This window comes from Pseudorasbora parva, chromosome 16 (genome assembly GCF_024679245.1).
Source record: "Pseudorasbora parva isolate DD20220531a chromosome 16, ASM2467924v1, whole genome shotgun sequence".
Lineage (NCBI taxonomy): Eukaryota > Metazoa > Chordata > Actinopteri > Cypriniformes > Gobionidae > Pseudorasbora > Pseudorasbora parva.
This window is the reverse complement of record NC_090187.1, coordinates 41,064,703-41,082,214: the sequence shown is the minus strand read 5'-3', so window position 1 is coordinate 41,082,214 and position 17,512 is coordinate 41,064,703. Positions and strand designations below refer to the sequence as shown.

The 17,512-nt window shown below is 37.8% G+C and overlaps 1 protein-coding gene across 2 annotated transcripts; it reads left to right on the top strand.

Annotated features, from left to right (window-relative positions):
- The first annotated feature begins 1,202 nt into the window (after positions 1-1,202).
- Positions 1,203-16,258, top strand: clasrp (CLK4-associating serine/arginine rich protein). Of its 2 annotated transcripts, XM_067419054.1 has the most exons (21): positions 1,203-1,337; positions 3,725-3,864; positions 3,957-4,054; positions 4,151-4,252; positions 5,724-5,803; positions 5,917-6,001; positions 6,090-6,229; positions 6,373-6,469; positions 7,467-7,545; positions 7,646-7,719; positions 8,054-8,095; positions 8,853-9,035; positions 10,240-10,563; positions 10,653-10,829; positions 11,482-11,521; positions 12,512-12,572; positions 15,400-15,458; positions 15,550-15,596; positions 15,707-15,795; positions 15,984-16,008; positions 16,109-16,258. In XM_067419054.1, the coding sequence occupies exons 2-21, from the start codon at positions 3,766-3,768 to the stop codon at positions 16,149-16,151; spliced, it is 1,944 nt and encodes a 647-aa protein (XP_067275155.1). In that variant the 5' UTR covers positions 1,203-1,337; positions 3,725-3,765; the 3' UTR covers positions 16,152-16,258. The 2 variants fall into 2 exon arrangements, 1 of the variants encoding a protein (XP_067275155.1); XR_010898404.1 differs by lacking the exons at positions 15,984-16,008; positions 16,109-16,258 and having other exon boundaries at positions 11,482-11,525.
- The last annotated feature ends 1,254 nt before the right edge of the window (positions 16,259-17,512 follow it).

The following is a 17,512-nucleotide window of genomic DNA, read 5'->3' as shown; positions in this document are numbered from 1 at the left end:
ATATGAATTGCTAGTATTTAAAATTTCATCCAATATAAATTCCTTAAAAACATAGTGGTATTAGTGTAAATTGATGTGATAATTAACAAAACTGGTCAGAGCTATGTACTTCAACTTCCAATTGTCTGCTTTAATTAATCATTAGCTAATGATTTGCAAATGCACCATTATATTATGACTTGTTGAGGCACATGACTTATAAGTAATTTTTAATTATGGTTATGGGTTTTGACATCCCCATTAAAGGGGTAGTTGCAATAAATAATGTCAGAGGATGTGTTTGACAATAATGTTAATTTAAACAGATATTTATGCAAACAATAAAATGAACTTGAAAACAATAATAATGCTTGTTTCTTTGATAAAGTCCTAGTTTTGCTAAAATTATTTATTGTATAGCACACACATTTTTACATTATTTTTGTTTGCTGTATTGGTTATAGTATTTTGGACATGTTCTGGTGGAAACATGTTCAAAGTATTTTTTATAATGTACTGTAGATATTCAACGACTTCAGGTGAGTGTATACTCCCTATATGGATTTAAAGCAGAGTAGAGGACAACAATATGAGTTTGTTAAAAGGTGCAGTTTTCATCTCACATGAGAATGATAAACGGCCAATGCCATATCACTAGCCTAATAAAGTTTCATGGAGCACATAGACATGTTGAGATCATATGACCACAGCTTTATACCCATATATTGGTGGTTATTGGACACTATCTTATCATTTTTTTTTAGCTTTTATTAAGACAAATCTCATGTCAGGCAGCTCAACTAAGTGCATCTTTGATGCATTTTTCTTTAACTGTCAGCCATTATGTAATAGTTTGAGGTACAATACAAATACCGTTTGTTGTCTCAAAGTTTCAGAGTCACTCTTACAAAAGCAATCACAAAGCAAAGCACTTTACGACCAAAAGTCTGATAACCAACAGTACTAGACAGATCAAAGTTCACGTTGCTTACTAAATTGAATAAATAGGCCTATAAATGATTTAAATGCATGCATATTCCAATTTATGATATCCATACTGTTATTGGCAGCCTAAAACGTCTTTAAAGTTCATCAAATTACTCTGATAAGCAAACGTGTTCATCTTTATGAGCAAGAGTGCGCCGCCTTTTGGAGAATATTCTCAATTCTCAAATACATTTGAAGTGTTTTCGGTTTTCTCAGCTCAGGGATCTGACCACTGCGCATGCGTTGAGAGGCGTGTGCATGCGCGTGCATGTATGTAAACTAGCGGTAGCGGCCTGTTTTCAGTTGGTGACCGACGTATGTGTTTCACTGGCGAGAAAAATCAGACTATTACATTCTGTAAACATAAACAGGTAATTCGTTTAATTATATAAATCGCAGAAAGGAATTTGGTGACGATCGCACCGCTTCATCGTCGGCTGTTAGTTTACGCTAGATGTGAAATATAGCCAGCTAGCACGTTAGCATTAGCGGGTAACGTTAACTTACGTCCTTCAGCGTTTTGTAACATTATACATAATCACACGTGAGCTGTAAATATCAAGTTTGATACACAAGCTGAATAATAGACAGTCCTTTATATGTGTTTATAAATGGCATTAGAGAATGAATCGCTGACAGAATTGGCATGTGTGTGTTGTTAGCCTACTTTGCTATCAACTTTTAATTTAGTTACTGGGTTGTTTTAAATGTTATGCATTTTTAGTGTGAGTACCAAGCGTTTCAAACATTGTTATATCGTTTTGATGTTATTTAGGTAGCAAACGCAACCAATTTTACTCAAGAGCTGACGGTGTCAAACTTTATTAATTAATGATAGTTCATCTGTAACCTGTACACATCGTTCCCTTAAAGTGGTTAGTGTTTAGTAAAGGCGGTTAACTAGTTTTTTGTTATATTTTTGTGACAGTTGTATTGCTGATTGACATGTATTACACACAAGTGGCGTATTTCCCATACAGTAACTGCAGTTTATTACATGCAGTGGTGAAATACATAATACTAAATGTACACTGCAAAGGTGGCACAGAAGTGCACAACCGTTTTAACTGCGTATTGTTATACAAGGGGCTGAGGTGGGTCAGATAAGGCATAATTTAGACTTCAATGCTGTATTGCATCCGTAATTTTGAGCTGGCACAGAACAGCCTTAACTCAGCTGTGTAAAGATGCTTTTACAATTTAGCATGATGCATTATCGTAAGTCATCTACAACTAAATTATGGTTTCTCTGACCCACCTAAGCCTCTTATATAACAATGTGCTGTTAAATTGTGTGAATGCATTTATGCCACCTCTGAGTACCATTAAATTCACACCATATAAGATTTTTGGATTCAAATATCCAAAAAATACTAGAACAGTGTTAAATATTTTGTTGACTTGTGTACTTGCATTATCCCAGATGTTTAAATCCAGAGAAATAAGCTATTTGAACCAGGACATGTTTACACGCATTACATTTGATTTCTGGTTTTATTTTGAAACCATAGAAACACCAAAGATGCTTTAATATATTATGTGTTTTGTTCATAGACTGTAAAAAAATATGGACGTAGTGTCCGTGACGTCACCCATAGGATTCTGATAAGCCGTTCTGAAGCTTAAAGTAGGGGCGAGCTGGGCGTTGCCATCTTGTGAGCGAGTCAACGCGTGTCACTCCCGGATAACAGAAAATGGGCAAAAAGGCGGGATGTGGGCGGAGCTGAGGTGACGCAATAACTATAGACGGCGAATAAATGGCTATCCACTTGTAACCACGCCCTTAATTATGCAGAACCTTAAGGCTTTATATAACGGAAACGAATGAGTTATAAAAAAAATTCACCCCCCTCAGAGTTAATTAGCCAAAATTAGCCTTATAAGCCAAAACCACAATTTGTACCAGGCTGTAAACATGTTTTTTTTCTGCTTTAAAGTTGAGAATTTTAACATGGGGCTCAATGAGATTCTGCTCTCTTCTGGAGCCTGTCCCTAGTGGCCAGTTGAGGAATTGCAGTTTACATTACTTCCGTATTGGCTTCAAGAGAGATCGCGGGAGGTTGCCGCTTGGTTTTGTTAGACAAGGAAACAGCTGTTTGGAGACATTTATAGACAGAAAACTAGTTATTGTACGTTAATGCATAATTTTCTTCATCACGCAATACATTTTAAAATTAATTGAATGCCATTTAGCAACACAAGCCGTCCAGCATTTATTAATGTTATATAATATATCGACTAGTGTTATTCCAGTGTACAACAAGTGTCTCGTAGCAGCCACGGAGCGAACGCACAAAGTATAACATAATTTTTAACACTCTCAAATGTATTTAATATTATAAAACAGTGTTGCGTTACCCCACATGCACATGAGTGGAAAAGCTCTGCTTATCTCTCATTAGTAATCGCTCCAGCGACCTCGTTCTGCTCCCACAGCTCTGCTTCATACTACAGTAACATTAATAATCTCATCCATGAACATGTTTCCTATCCCGATTCTTTTCCACCAGCTGTAGAGGTGAAGACTACAACGCCAATCTCAGCGTCATCAACCTACGCCTTTGTTTTGAGATGACCTCTAGCCTCGGAAAAACGATACATCGTGCCTTTAAATAGTCTCTGTTAAGACACCTAATTGCCACTTCAGAAGCAAATATACTTTTCTCCATGTGTAAAGATTCAGAATGGCTCTGTATGAGGCAAATATCATGTTTGATGGATAGGTTGGTTGATTTGAATCCTCTGTGTCCCCTAACAGCAGCCCTGCCCCGACGCGCCCCAACCCCAAGCGGAGCCGTCATGTGGCAAGAGGCCCGCAAACATGAGCGCAAACTTCGTGGGATGATGGTGGACTACAAGCGGCGTGGAGAGAGACGCAGAGAGTACTATGAGAAAATCGTAAGTCGTAAGCCTTGACTCTACCTTCGGAAAATCCTGGTACTGGACAGAAGCTTTTGAATGAAGAAACACATTTCTCTTGTTCTGTGTAGAAAAAGGATCCAGCCCAGTTCCTGCAGGTTCATGGTCGAGCGTACAAAATCCACCTGGATTCAGCTGTAGCCCTGGCAGCTGAGAGTCCCATCAACATGTACGACACTAGCATAGCAGATCAGTCTGCATAAATGTTTATAGTTCTCTCACTAACATAAGAGCCTGTTCACAACTTTACCTCATGTCCTTACAGGATGCCTTGGCAAGGAGATACCAATAACATGATTGATAGATTTGATGTCAGGGCACACCTGGACTACATCCCCACCTATACGCCTCCTCTCTTGAACACTACGTGAGTAGTCTGATCTTATTGCATCTCATGTTGGAGAATAAAATAAATTGCGTTGTTTTCAATAGGGCTGTGTATCGTTCTAAAAATGTTTATACGATACCTTGACTTCAATACCTGGGCGATACTTTTTTCAAAAAATAGTTCAAAAGGGCAGAAAGAAATAACCAATGTCACAATATCATTTATGCAAAGCTGGCAATAAAGCCAGCTTCCAAAACATTATACACACAAGTACGTGTATGGAAATATTGTGTTTAAATTGTAATTTTGAAATTGAAATATTGATGATAATTTGTGATAGATTTTTTCCCCCCTTTTCACACAGCCCAAGCACAGTGTTTTATTATTGATTTTTATTTTTTTATTTAACCCTTGAGTACTTCTCATTTAGGGTTTACGCTTTTTCTTAATTCAGTACTATTCTTTAATATTTTGTATTTTCAGGCAATTTCATGTTATTAGACAATATTCACCTCTAAATTACACACCATTTATTTCTATTTAAAATAATACTAATAAATTCATTTGTATTGTAGGCCGATTGGGGTGGGGAAATAAGGAAAATTGTATGTGATTTCAGTTGCTTATAAGATTATTTGCAGACAAAACTACTTGTATTTGGTTTTGCATTTGGATATATATTTTAGGGGTGAATTGTTGAATTGCAATGCGGACGTGGCCGATTCTGTAAAAGACCACGATCGGTTATAGCCTACTCGCGTTCCTCTGACATCATTCGTCACATACGCACTTCTTGCACTAGCTTGAAATGGCAGAGGAAGGCAAAACTGAAGCGAATACATCTACTATTTTAACACTTTGTGCGAGGCTGCATGCATGCGCGTGTGTCAGCATTATTGTATCTTAAGTACACTACAGTTTCATGTGCTTTTAGTATGTACTAGTGTTTGTTAGTTCTAAATGCTCCTGTCGTCTGCTGTGTTCAGACTTAAGTTGTGTTTGATGTTTGCAATTTTCAGGAAGTGTACTTTCTTGGAGCAGATCAAAAAAAGGGAGTTCATATATCTGACTGCTTGTATTCATTGATGAAATGCAGCCATGTGCAGTAATATTGAAAATCGAGGATGGGCTGCATCGTGATATCGAATCGTTGACCATAATCAAAATTGATGTGAGACCAGTGACGATTCGCACCCCTAATATATTTAGACATGCTCAAATACCGCCGTATCTGATTTGTAGACACCTCAAAAAATGCTCTTCATTTTTATGTTTTCCATTAATTTCCTATGGTTGTCATTTTTTACCATGAAGATCACAAGTGTGACTAAGACCATTTCAACTTTTCTAATCTTGTTCACATTTAGGTTTTCAATTGAAAATATAAAACACCTTTTTTGGTCCAAAATGACCGCAGACCACCAGAGAGTTAAAGATGTTTTGATAAAATTATGCAGAGCTTGTTGCTGCTTTGTGTCATTTTTAATTGAGCTCATTGTTTCTTTCACAGCACCCCAGAGCAGGAATCAGAAGAGAGGAAGTGCAATTATGAGCGCTACAGAGGTCTGGTGCAGAATGACTTCGCGAACAGTGAGTTCCCTTACATTTCAGTATGCTTTAATAAAATTTTGACCCTTGTAATGTGACTAGATGCCATTGATGAACTTTGAAAAGCCCACAAAAAATTTCTTCTCATTTTGTAGTCTCTGAGGAGCAGTGTTTGTACCAGATCTATGTGGATGAACTCTACGGTGGCCTACAGAAACCAAATGAGGATGAAAAGAAAAAGTATGAGCTTGAAAATCACTAGTTTCAAAATACATGCCTGAAAATACATTCTGTTAGAATGATCACATCTCATGTTTTTCTCTGTTAGACTCGCTGAGAAGAAAGCTCAGATCGGTTATACATATGAGGACAGCACAGTGACCGAACCAGATGAACAAATGGAGAAGGGAAACGAGGATGACTCGGAAAACAGCGATTCTGAGGAAGATGAAGTCATCCCTGACATTGGTATGTCCTCCATATACAATAAACACTTCCTGTTAGGATAATGCAGTTTTATATAATATAGTAATGCTTCAGATATGTGATTTACTTATATAGAGTATAGAAGGGAACCGCCTTACAATGTCTGTGCTTGCTTTCTCATGTAGATGTTGAGGTGGATGTAGATGAATTGAGCCCAGAGCAGGTGACGGAGATTAACAAGATGGCCACCACTTACGGCATGGCGGAGGCAGACTTTGTATGGTTAGTTCATGCATTCTTCAGCTAAGCCGTTCAAATGCAAATCATAGGACATTTATTGGTACATTTATTGACTGCTTTCACACTTGTACTTTTGGTCTGCAACCGGGTCCGATTGATGTCAGAATTTGGTTCGTCTGGATGATGTGAGCGTTGTTTTCCGAATTCGCAAACCATACACAAGTTCTCGTAAATGTAGCCCAAAACTGGTTGTCCACTGAAGCTAGACTTCCTGAGAAAACCGGGTGGTAGAGTTGTTAGTGAGGCCAGCAGGGGGCGCTCACCCTGTGCTCTGTGTGGGTCCTAATGCCCCATTTTAGTGATGGGGACACTATACTGTCAAAAAGCACTGTCCTTTTGATGAGATTTTAAACCTGTGACTCTGTGGTCATAAAAAAGAGGCCCGATTTGCTCTTTGGCCTCTGTCCATCATTATGGCCTCCTAACATCCCCATTTAGAGGGTATGTATTGATGTCACTTTCCCGCCGGACTGAGTGGCAAAAGAGCTGCTGCTTGACTGAAGTTAATAGAGGAAAATGCACATAAAACACAATTCTTTTGTTTGGTCTTGATTATAGTGGTCCTTACAACTTACCAAAAATTCTGTGATCCATGGATATCGACATCCAGCCAGGAATTGTGTTTCCTGACATGAGCCTGATTTTGACGTCGTGGAAATACATAAAGCAAATTTTACATAAAAACAATATAGGTAGGTCTAAATCCAGGTAAAACTTGTCCTTTGTGCCACTGTTTATTTAAAAACATCCAATTGTGCAGGATAGAAGATGGTTATTATTTAATTGATGATTTGTCAATACAATATATAATAACACAATTTATAGGGCATGATCTTACCCCAAACTCTCAATCCCAAGGTCGGACCAGGCAATCAAACCAAGTGTGAAAGCACTCTTAATGAACACATTGTAATTTTCTTTTAATTCTTCAAAAAAAAAGCATGAAGTCTAGTTAAAATCTAATGTGTCTTTGTGGCAGGATGTTGAGGAAGGACAAGGAGGAAGTGGAGGCCATTAAGCATGCTAAAGCACTGGAAGCAGAGAAGGCCATGTACTCTGTATGGGCAGAAGCTTTTTAACTGTTCTTCTCTCCCATTAAGATGTTTGCGGTTGATTATCTGTATTGGTAAAACTGTATTGTCGTTTTGTTTTCATCAGGGCCGGCGGTCTCGCAGACAGCGACGAGAGTTTAGAGAGAAGTATATGAAAGGCAGGCAGATCAGCCCACCAAGGTAACAGCCCAACAAATATGAGCTACAAGCTTTCAGAAAATAATCCCAGATTTCTTAGTAGTTACTTGTATAGTTACTTGTATTGAATCACTTTTTCTGGTTCCATGACCAGCACCTAATTGCATTTAACTGGCATTTTAAACGTGTGTGTGTGTGTGTGTGTGTGTGTGTGTGTGTGTGTGTGTGTGTGTGTGTGTGTGTGTGTGTGTGTGTGTGTGTGTGTGTGTGTGTGTGTGTGTGTGTGTGTGTGTGTGACTGAAAATGTTCCTTAAAAAACACACAAAAAAGTTTTGCTGATGATTGAAAATTGATTAACTGTGAATTTTCAAAACAGCTATGCCAGAAGAGACAGTCCTACATACGACCCCTACAAACGGTAAGTGTTTTACCGTTAGTTTAAAAAAAAAAATGTTTTAATGAATTTTAAATTGTAAAATTTAGCACCAAAATCATTGAAATTCAGGTTGCATGTATATCAAAATTCTGTCCAATACTGATAAACTCACTTTCATATTTTTGCTGATAACCAATAAATGGCTATTAAAAAGTCTATTGTATTTTGCCTAAATCATTTTAAAAAAAAGAAGCTAATTAATATAGGCTTTATAATGTACGTTATGTTAAATTGGTATTTTGATATCATCAGAAGATTACATTTAACAGTGTTTTTAAAGATTAATTTTGGGTCCTAAAGGTTGGCATGGTTAACCAATGTCAAAATAGGGTAAATGAATATGCACAATGCAATATGACCAATAATGATAAATATAAAAACTCATTGATACATCAATAATCACCGTGGGACAGATATTATGTGTATTACTGATTAAAATTACATATACTACATTTCAAAGAAATAATTTTTTTTTTAATTAAAAAATTGATCAGAAGCGACAATGATGACTTTTATAATATTACAAAAGATTTTTTCTTCAAATAAATGTTCTTTTAAAATCTTGGCTTCCACAAAAATATTAACAACTCAAATGCATCAGATCATATTAGAATGATTTCTGAAAGATCATGTGACACTGAAGAATGGACTCATGAGTCCAAACTTTTAAACAGTAATGTACATCATTTATTAATATCAATGTTTCTTACTACTTTCTTTTCTCTTCTTCTTGTCCCAGGCCCGAGTCTGACTCGAGTTCAGAGTCACGCTCTCGTTCCCGAACCCCAGGCAATGATAAGATCACCTTCATCACCAGCTTTGGGGGCAGTGATGAAGAGGGAGCTGCAGCCGCTCAACCCCCACCTGCACCGGCGTCAAGCCACACCTCCTCCAACACCGCAGGTCATAGCAGGGGCTCCCGGTCGGTAACTTCCCCTTTCTACTCTCTGGCTCCTTAGTGGCTTTTTTTTCTCCATTAATTTCTAAGTGTGTTCAGCTGTGATAGCATGTAGTCCACTGTGCGAAGAGAACTGCCACAGGTTAAGCTTTAAAATGATTGGTGAAATGGTTGAAAGAGCGAGCCAACCAATGTCTGAGTTGGCCGTTTAATCTGATTGTTATATTTTGTGACATATTCAGGGTCAGAAAAAAAACTTGGAATCATTAAAAGCTACACTGTGTAACTTTTTTAGTTTATTCTTAGCTAAAAACACTTAGGTCATTCAAAAATATATGTGCTCATTAATGTATATTTACTTCTTTCAAGTAATAAAGTATTCTCGTAAGTTTATAATATGCCATTGAAAATACATACGGGTGAGGGGTTCGAATGCCGGTCGCCATGTTGCTCCTCCATCTTGAAAGTACATTAGCCAAAGAGGGACATACCCATAAATTAGAGCTTCGCCTTTTGCGTTTTAACACTCGATGGCACTCATGGACGAGGTCTAACTGGAAGCCATGTTAATCTTGGACTAAATCGGCCACCGTAGGAGTTAAAACTAAATCGGAATTGAGGGGAACAGAAACTAATATTCACTAGATGGGGGAAATATCACACAGTGTGGCTTTAAAGGGTTAGTTCACCCAAAAAATGAAAATTCTGTCATTAAATGCTTACCCTAATGCCGTTCGACACCCATAAGACCTTTGTTTGACATGCGATCCTAATCATGAATCGATACGCTGATTCATAACCGTTCAAAATTTTATTTTGAAGTCGGCCCATCTATATAAGTCGTTATTTCGTTTTTTGCTCACAAAAACTATTCTCGTCGCTTCATAAAATAATTGTAGGGCCACTGTAGTGAGATGGGCTTTGTAACGACGTCTTTAGTGCCTTTATGGGTCTTGAGAGAGGAAATGACATTGGTTTTAAAGAAGGCCTTTCTGAGCCATCGGATTTCAACAAAAATATCTTCATCTGTGTTCCGAAGATGAACGATGAAATGCATGGTCTTACGGATGTCGAACGACATTAGGGTGCATAATTAATGACAGAATTTTCATTTTTGGCTGAACTAACCCTTTAATCCTGAGTACTCGAAGTTCTTTGGCTTGTCTTGTGATTTAATCGGTTCTATAGGTTACACGTTATAACATGGCACTTTGTGTATTCCTTTCAGCCGAAGACGATCTTCCTCCAGTCACTCATCCTCTTCCTCCCGCTCCTCTTCGCACCGGTCCTCGCGCTCCTCCTCACGTTCCCGCCGGAGTCGCCGTTCTCGCGGGGGCAGGGACCGGGACAGGGACGGCCGTTACTCCAGGTCTCGATCTCGCTCTCGACGGCGGTCTGACTCCCGTTCGCGGCAACGCAGTGGAGGAGTTGGCTCGAGGAGGCGATACGACAGAACGAGGTCTCGTTCCACGGATCGAGGTAGAGACAGAAACCGAGAAAGAGACAGAGACCGGGATAGGGGGAGGCGCTACACGGACCGCAGACGAACCAGGTAAGAGAACTTGCAAGAATTCAAGCCTTTGTATTTTCTTTGACTGAAAAAATGTATAAATTGATCATATGAAACACCCCCTTTCCCAGGTCTCGCTCACGTGATCGCTCACGTTCGGATGATCGTTACCAGCGACGGAGTCGCAGCTCTGCGTACAGGAGGGGTGGAAGTGTCAGTCAAAGCCCCTCCCACTCACCTGCTGCCAGCCACAGCCCCTCCCCCTCCTCCCATTCTGCTCCGCCTGCTTCTGCAGACAAGCTGAGAAAGTAAGATACTATTTAACGACTTTACATCAAAACATCAGGGATGTGGTTTCCGTATTTTCCAACTTGAGAAATATGAACCACATGAATTGCGCAAATGCATGACCATTGTATATTAAACTTAAGCGATTAATCATTGTAAACATATGTAACAATTTGTAGACATGGGAAGGAAGGAGGTGGGAACCGGTGAGCATTCAAAAGACTTTAATAAATGATAAACTAAACAAAAGTAACGCGTCTAGCCCCTCATGGACGACTGCCCGCACACCCATAATGAAACAAACAAAACCATAACATAAAGTCCAGGCCTGGTCCTCTCTCGTCCTTGACTGGTGTCGCTCGTCCTTATATGCCTCCAATTTCCCTCATGAGAGGATTCGAGACCGGTGTGCTCTCTCCTGCTCGTCTGCCTCACCACGACATGTTTATTCAAATCCTCTGATTTAATAGGCAGTGCACGGACATATAAGTTCAAACCTTTTTGGGGGTTTATTTTAGCAGTTTTGATCATGTTTTTTTAATTTAGACATTTGCAGTTTAAATATGATACATTAGACTTTATAGGATTTAGAAATACTGGTGTTGCGATATAAAAAAATTATCATCTGTATAATTATTATAATGCTCTCTCTCATTTTTTTTTCTCTCGTAGGCCTGAAACTCCGGGTGGTAAAGAGACTGGAGCTGCCAAAGTCAGTAAGAATTTGATATATCTCGATTTGTTGCTAAAGACTCCGCCTCCCTCACCCCTGTCAGGCTGATGCAGTTAACAATCAGGCTGGGGCTCCTGCCCATCTCTCAGCTCTTCAGAGAGCCGTTGTTCTCATTTGAAATGTGTGTGTGATTGGCTGTCCACTTGGTGATCAGCTGCCCTCTGCTTGCAGAATGCAGCGGTCTTTTGAAGGGCAGCCATATCCGAACATACCTGACTTTTTTGGTATGCGTGTAAGAAAGAGGCAGGGAGTGACCAACTTTTTTCTCTAAAGAACCTGATATTTCTGTGTGATCTTCTTTGGAACCGCGATTTGTCTTCTATTTAGGAAATGATACATTATCCATGTGTATTATTATACATTAAATGATCTTCTTATTATCTGAACGATGGACTGTTGATAGACACCTGTTGATGAATGAAAAACTACAAAGGAATAATGGTTCTTAGCAGGTTTGCTCAGAGTTTAACAGCTCAGGTGTTGCTTCTGCCCTGGGCTTGTCAAGACAGGCAGAGCAACTTCACTCACTCGCACACCTAAACACACCTGCATAAGTCAATACACATTGTCCTTGTATGTAAAAGTTGAACAGCTTCAAGCACCTTCTGCAATGGCTAAAGTTACTGCCATTTTGTAACCGTTCTTCGAGTTGGTGTACCTGACCTGGAGAGAAGACGAGTCAACAGCTCTGCTGTTCTAAATGGCTGCTTTCATTTGTCTGTTCACACTTTTCCATATACCTACAAATACATCCAGAACATAAACATCACAGGCATTTCTGTGTGTAGCAGGACCATCTGCAGCTGTTCAACATGCAGCATATTAAATGATCTGTATGTAAATTAAAACACTTTTTTGCATGACATGACACAATCTTAATCTAAGAAATTAGATGTTTTGTTGTAAGTTGTTGTTCTTTGCCTGAACATTCCCATCCTGCTTGTTCTAAAGTCTTTGTGTCCATTGCAGCCCAAGATGACCCCTCAAGAGAAGCTCAAACTCCGTATGCAGAAAGCCCTAAACAAACAATGTGAGTTTCACATTCTGGCCTCCAGGAACCACAATTTTATACAATATTTATGCTAGGAATAATATATTGGTACTAGCAATATACATTTTTTTGTAAATATTTATTTGGGATATTTAAATGTACACCATGTAGCTTTTGGTCCTCTAGGGGTAAAAACAAAACTGCATGCATTTTGTGGAAGAACTTCGTTTTAGTTGTGCTTCGGCTCTTTGTGACTGTGTGGCTGAATATGGTTCTTTCTCATAACTAAAAAAAGAGAGAGATTATCCTACTGCTCATAAAACATTCACTACTTGGAGCAGCAATACAACATTGAATAAAATTACCCGTCACAATAGGTAATGCTTCACAATCAACTCTGTTTGAGAGCTACATATGTCAATTCTCACCTGTTCTCGGCAAACGCCATCAAAGCATCAAATTTTAAATCCCTCAGATCTCTGAAAATCCAAGCTAATGTTGATTCTTGTTTTATTACGAGCTCTGTCTCGTTCTCTTTTTGCCAGCAGAGTCTCCTCTGTTTGACATTTGTTTAAAACGGATGATTCTCCGGAGGGTGGAGGTTTAGGTATAACTAACCTCTGCCACTCCTACTTTTCACTATTTGCGAATATGACAAGACTCGCATGGGCGAGTGACACGTATTGAATTGTACGCGAAAACCATCCCAACAAGTCTAAAATATAAATACTTGATAGGTTTAACATAGTGAATCAGGGTAAACTCGTTTTGGAAGAACTATAGAAGAACTTGGAAGAAATATACTATAGAATAACTTTTTTCTTTTTTTTAACAACAAAAAAAGTTACATAGTGTACTTTAATTGTGCATGCTTATTCCTTCCTATTATAACCTTTGTCTCAGCTAATTCTTATTTTAAACCTTTAATAACTCAAATCCTTTGGTAACAGGTAAATATAGTCTTTGGCCATGTCAACACTAATACGTTTTAATTTGAAAACGTATGTTTTTCTCTCCGTTTTGGCCTTCCGTCCACACTGAGACAGCGTTTTAAGTCAATGAAAACGTATCGTTTTGAAAACGCTCTCCAGAGCGGATAAATTTGAAAACGCTGTCTTCGCGTCGTAGTGTGGACTGTGAAAACGGAGGCTTTTTAATATGATGATGCATTTTTAGCCTTGTGATGCAGTCATATGACCAATTCAGCCAAGATCGTGAACAACATTGTACAGCAGTTGTTTTGTATGCTTTCTGTTTTGACAGCCTTGTTAAATATTAATGTCAGTTTGTACATAATGTTAAAAAAACGAGTTGAAGCGCAGTACGGGGATGTAAGCGTTTTCAGACGTTTCAGTGTAGATGAACATTTTTTTGAAAATGATATTGTGGATGCGGAGGGTTTTTAGACGACAACTCTAAATAATAAATAAATAAATGTATCCGGATTAGTATAGACGTAGCTTTAGCAAGTGTCAAAATGTAAATCCGTCTTTAATTATGGTTCAAAAGTTTGTTCAGTTAAACTTTTTTTTGTATTTGAAAGAAATGAATAAATACTTTTGTTCCACAAGGACACAAATTATAAATTGGTTTTCTGTCACTTTTTATTAGTCTTAAAAGAATCCTGAATCAAATGTTTCAGTTTCCACATTTCCACCAAATATTAAGCGAGACAACTGTTCAGCAAATCAGTGTATTAGAATGATTTCTAAAGGATCATGTGACTCTGAAGACTGGAGAAATGATGATGAAAATTCAGCTTTGCCTATACAAGTGTAAATTATATTTTAAAATAAGTCATTTTAAAATGTAACATTTAACAATATGAAAGTTTTTTTTTAATCAATAAATGCAGCCTTAGTGAGCACGAGACCTTTTAAAAACACAATTCTTACGGACCTCAAACTTTTGAATGGTCATGTATTTAATAATTATGATTCTTAAATTCACCTGTAGCATTTAAAACTATTGTTTGTTTCGTTTAGCTATACTTGTGAGGTCCAAATGTCTTCACTTATATAGTGAAATATTATGATAACCAGTTTTATGACTACTGAGGACATTTTACTGGTCCTCTGTCAAAAAAGCTTCTAAATCTGCCAAAACATGTTTGTATTTAAATCTAGTGTTTTGCATGTTTCTGTGATGGGTAGGAGTTAGGCCATAGAAAATATCATTAGCCTGATCAATGCAAATCTATGCAATGTCCTCAGTAATATAGTGAAACAAACGTGCATTGCGTAATTATGGTCCATTTATTTGACTAGTAGTGAGGCATTCATATACTATAATAATAATAATGTAATAGCTCTTTTGTTTGATCTTATCTTAAGATTCTCTCTGTTCTTGGCGTATGTAATTCAGTTAGATATTTATTGAAAGTTTTTAGGAGTCTCTTGTGCTCAAGGCTGTATTTATGTGATCAAAAATACTGCAAAAAACAGTAATATTGTTAAATATTACTACAATTTAAAATCTAATCTATTCCTGTGACACAAAGTTGAATTTTCACCATAATTTCTCCAGTCGTCACATGATCCTTCAGAAATCATTCTAATATGCTGGATTTGATGCTCAAGAAACATTTATCACACTTAAAAACAGTGCTGCTTATTTTTGTGAAAACTGGATTTCCAGGATTCTTAAATGAAAAGTTAAAAGAGTAGATTTTATTTTAAATAGAAATATTTTGTTAAACAAGTCTTTACTCTCACATTTGGTTAATCTAAGGCATCCATGCTGATTCAAAGTATTAATCTCTTCAAAAATTTGAATAATATTACCATGTTTCATGCTGTCTGTGTGTAATGGGAAAGATGTCTGAGAATGTTGACCCTGCCTCACCTTCTGCTTTCACCTTCATCAGCCAAGGCGGATAAGAAGGCAGCGCAAGCCAAGATCCAGCAACAAGAGCACAAGCGGCAGGTAAAAGCATGGGTGTACATTTGGTATGTGTGGGTGGAGAGTTCCAGGTAGTTCTGAACTTTAACACTCATGGTTCCCCCTCCCATCACAGGAACGAGAAGGAGTTCTTCGCGCAATGGCACGAAAAATACGCATGAAGTGAGTCCCAACATGTATATACATGTGCAACGTGTTCATGTTGTGGGAACTAACTGTCCTCTCGCTTTGCAACGGAGAAGATACAGTTTGGTCATTGTTTGGTCTTGTAGGGAGCGGGAACGGCGGGAAAAAGAAAGGGATGAATGGGAGAGGCAGTACGGACGTCAGAGTCACTCGCCCTCTCCCAACGCCAAATACAGTGAGTTTACATCCCACCATCTTCATACAGTGTTATCCATATTATGAAAGAATTGAATCCAGACTCTTCTGTGGATTGAATTCTGCTCTATAGCCAAGAAGTCTGTAGATTTACAGTGTGTTAATAAAACATATGAGCAAACTGACTCATGAAGAAGATTCTAATCATAAATCTTCAACAACCCACAGGTCGAGACCACGGCTCATCTAGAAGGTATGCCAAAACCAGTTTGAACCGGCCACACTTGTCCATATAATCTTAATGTACCGCCGTACAGGCTCATTTCAACCATTTCTACTGTCTTCCTCAACAGGAGATCACGCTCGAGATCACGGAGCCCTCATTACCGGTACTGAAGAAATCGGCTGATTATACAAGACATTTTAGAAGTGAATGGTGACCATAATGGCAAGAGTTTACATGCAAGCTTGGGAAAAATTACCAATAAAATTCATTTCACTCACTTCAGCTTCGTATATCATCCGATGGAAACAAATACAATGTGAAAATGAACACCATCATGCTCTAAAAACAGTTTCTTGATATTTCACAGCAGGAATGCTTTGAGCTGCTAGGATTCTAAACAAGCTTTGCAGATTGAGTTGATCTGTTGAATTTTATGGCAAGATGGGTATGGATCTATTCTCTCCGTGTCTCATACCTTATTTTAAGATGGCGTTCCCCAAAAAATGCAAATTCTGTCATTTACTTGCCCTCATGTGAGGGTGAATAAATGACGGCAGACTTGTTCTTTTTGGGGTAAACGGTCTCTAAGCGGTGAATTTTACCTCATCATTGTAAATAATCCCTTCATTAATTCAAGCGTGAGAGAAAATCTTTTACAGAAAATGCAGATTCTAAACACCCATAGTCTTTTTCACTCAGCAATGTAAATGTCTGGTGGTTATTTCTTGTATTGGAAACAATCATAAATGATCACAGATTTTTTGACATTGAAATAAAAAGCTAATCATGAAAAAAAAAATGGTCTGAGTGTTCCTTCCTGGAATTATTCAATAACACTATTAAATGTAGTATTGAGCAAAATCCATCTTTAATTGTTGTTTGGTAATTTTTATAAATTAATACATTTATTCCAAATGGACACATGAAATTGTATATTTTCTGTCACTTAGTCTTAAAACAGTCCTGAAAAAATGTTTCAGACATTTCCCACTACATTAAGCAAAAATTTAGCAAATCATATCATTTCTGAAGGATCACATGACACTGAAGACTGGAGGAATGGTGCTGAAAATTCAGCTTTGCATCGCCCCAGGAATAAAGGACATTTTAATGTTTTAAAATAGTTTTTGTTGTAGCTGTTGTTTTATTGTAATATTTTACAATATTACCGGTTTTACTATGTTTTAAATCAATGAATGAGACTTTAAAGGTTATAAATTCTTACAGACCCCAAACTTTTGAATTGTAATGAATTTAATAATTTAGCGATTCTTAAATTAAAACTATTGGATTTGTTTTAGTGTTTTATCAATTTACTTACACTAAGTAATAGTCCTTTTTTTAGTGTAAATCTCTAATGGTTATTTATTGTATTGGAAACGACCGTAAATAATCACGTATTTTATTTGACATTGAAATAAAAAGCAAATCATGAATAAAACCCTTTGGTTTGAGTGTTTCACCTTTTTCCCGCGTTTTCGTAGGCGTGAGCAGTCACGTGTTGTAACCGCCAGATGGCGCACTCAACCGA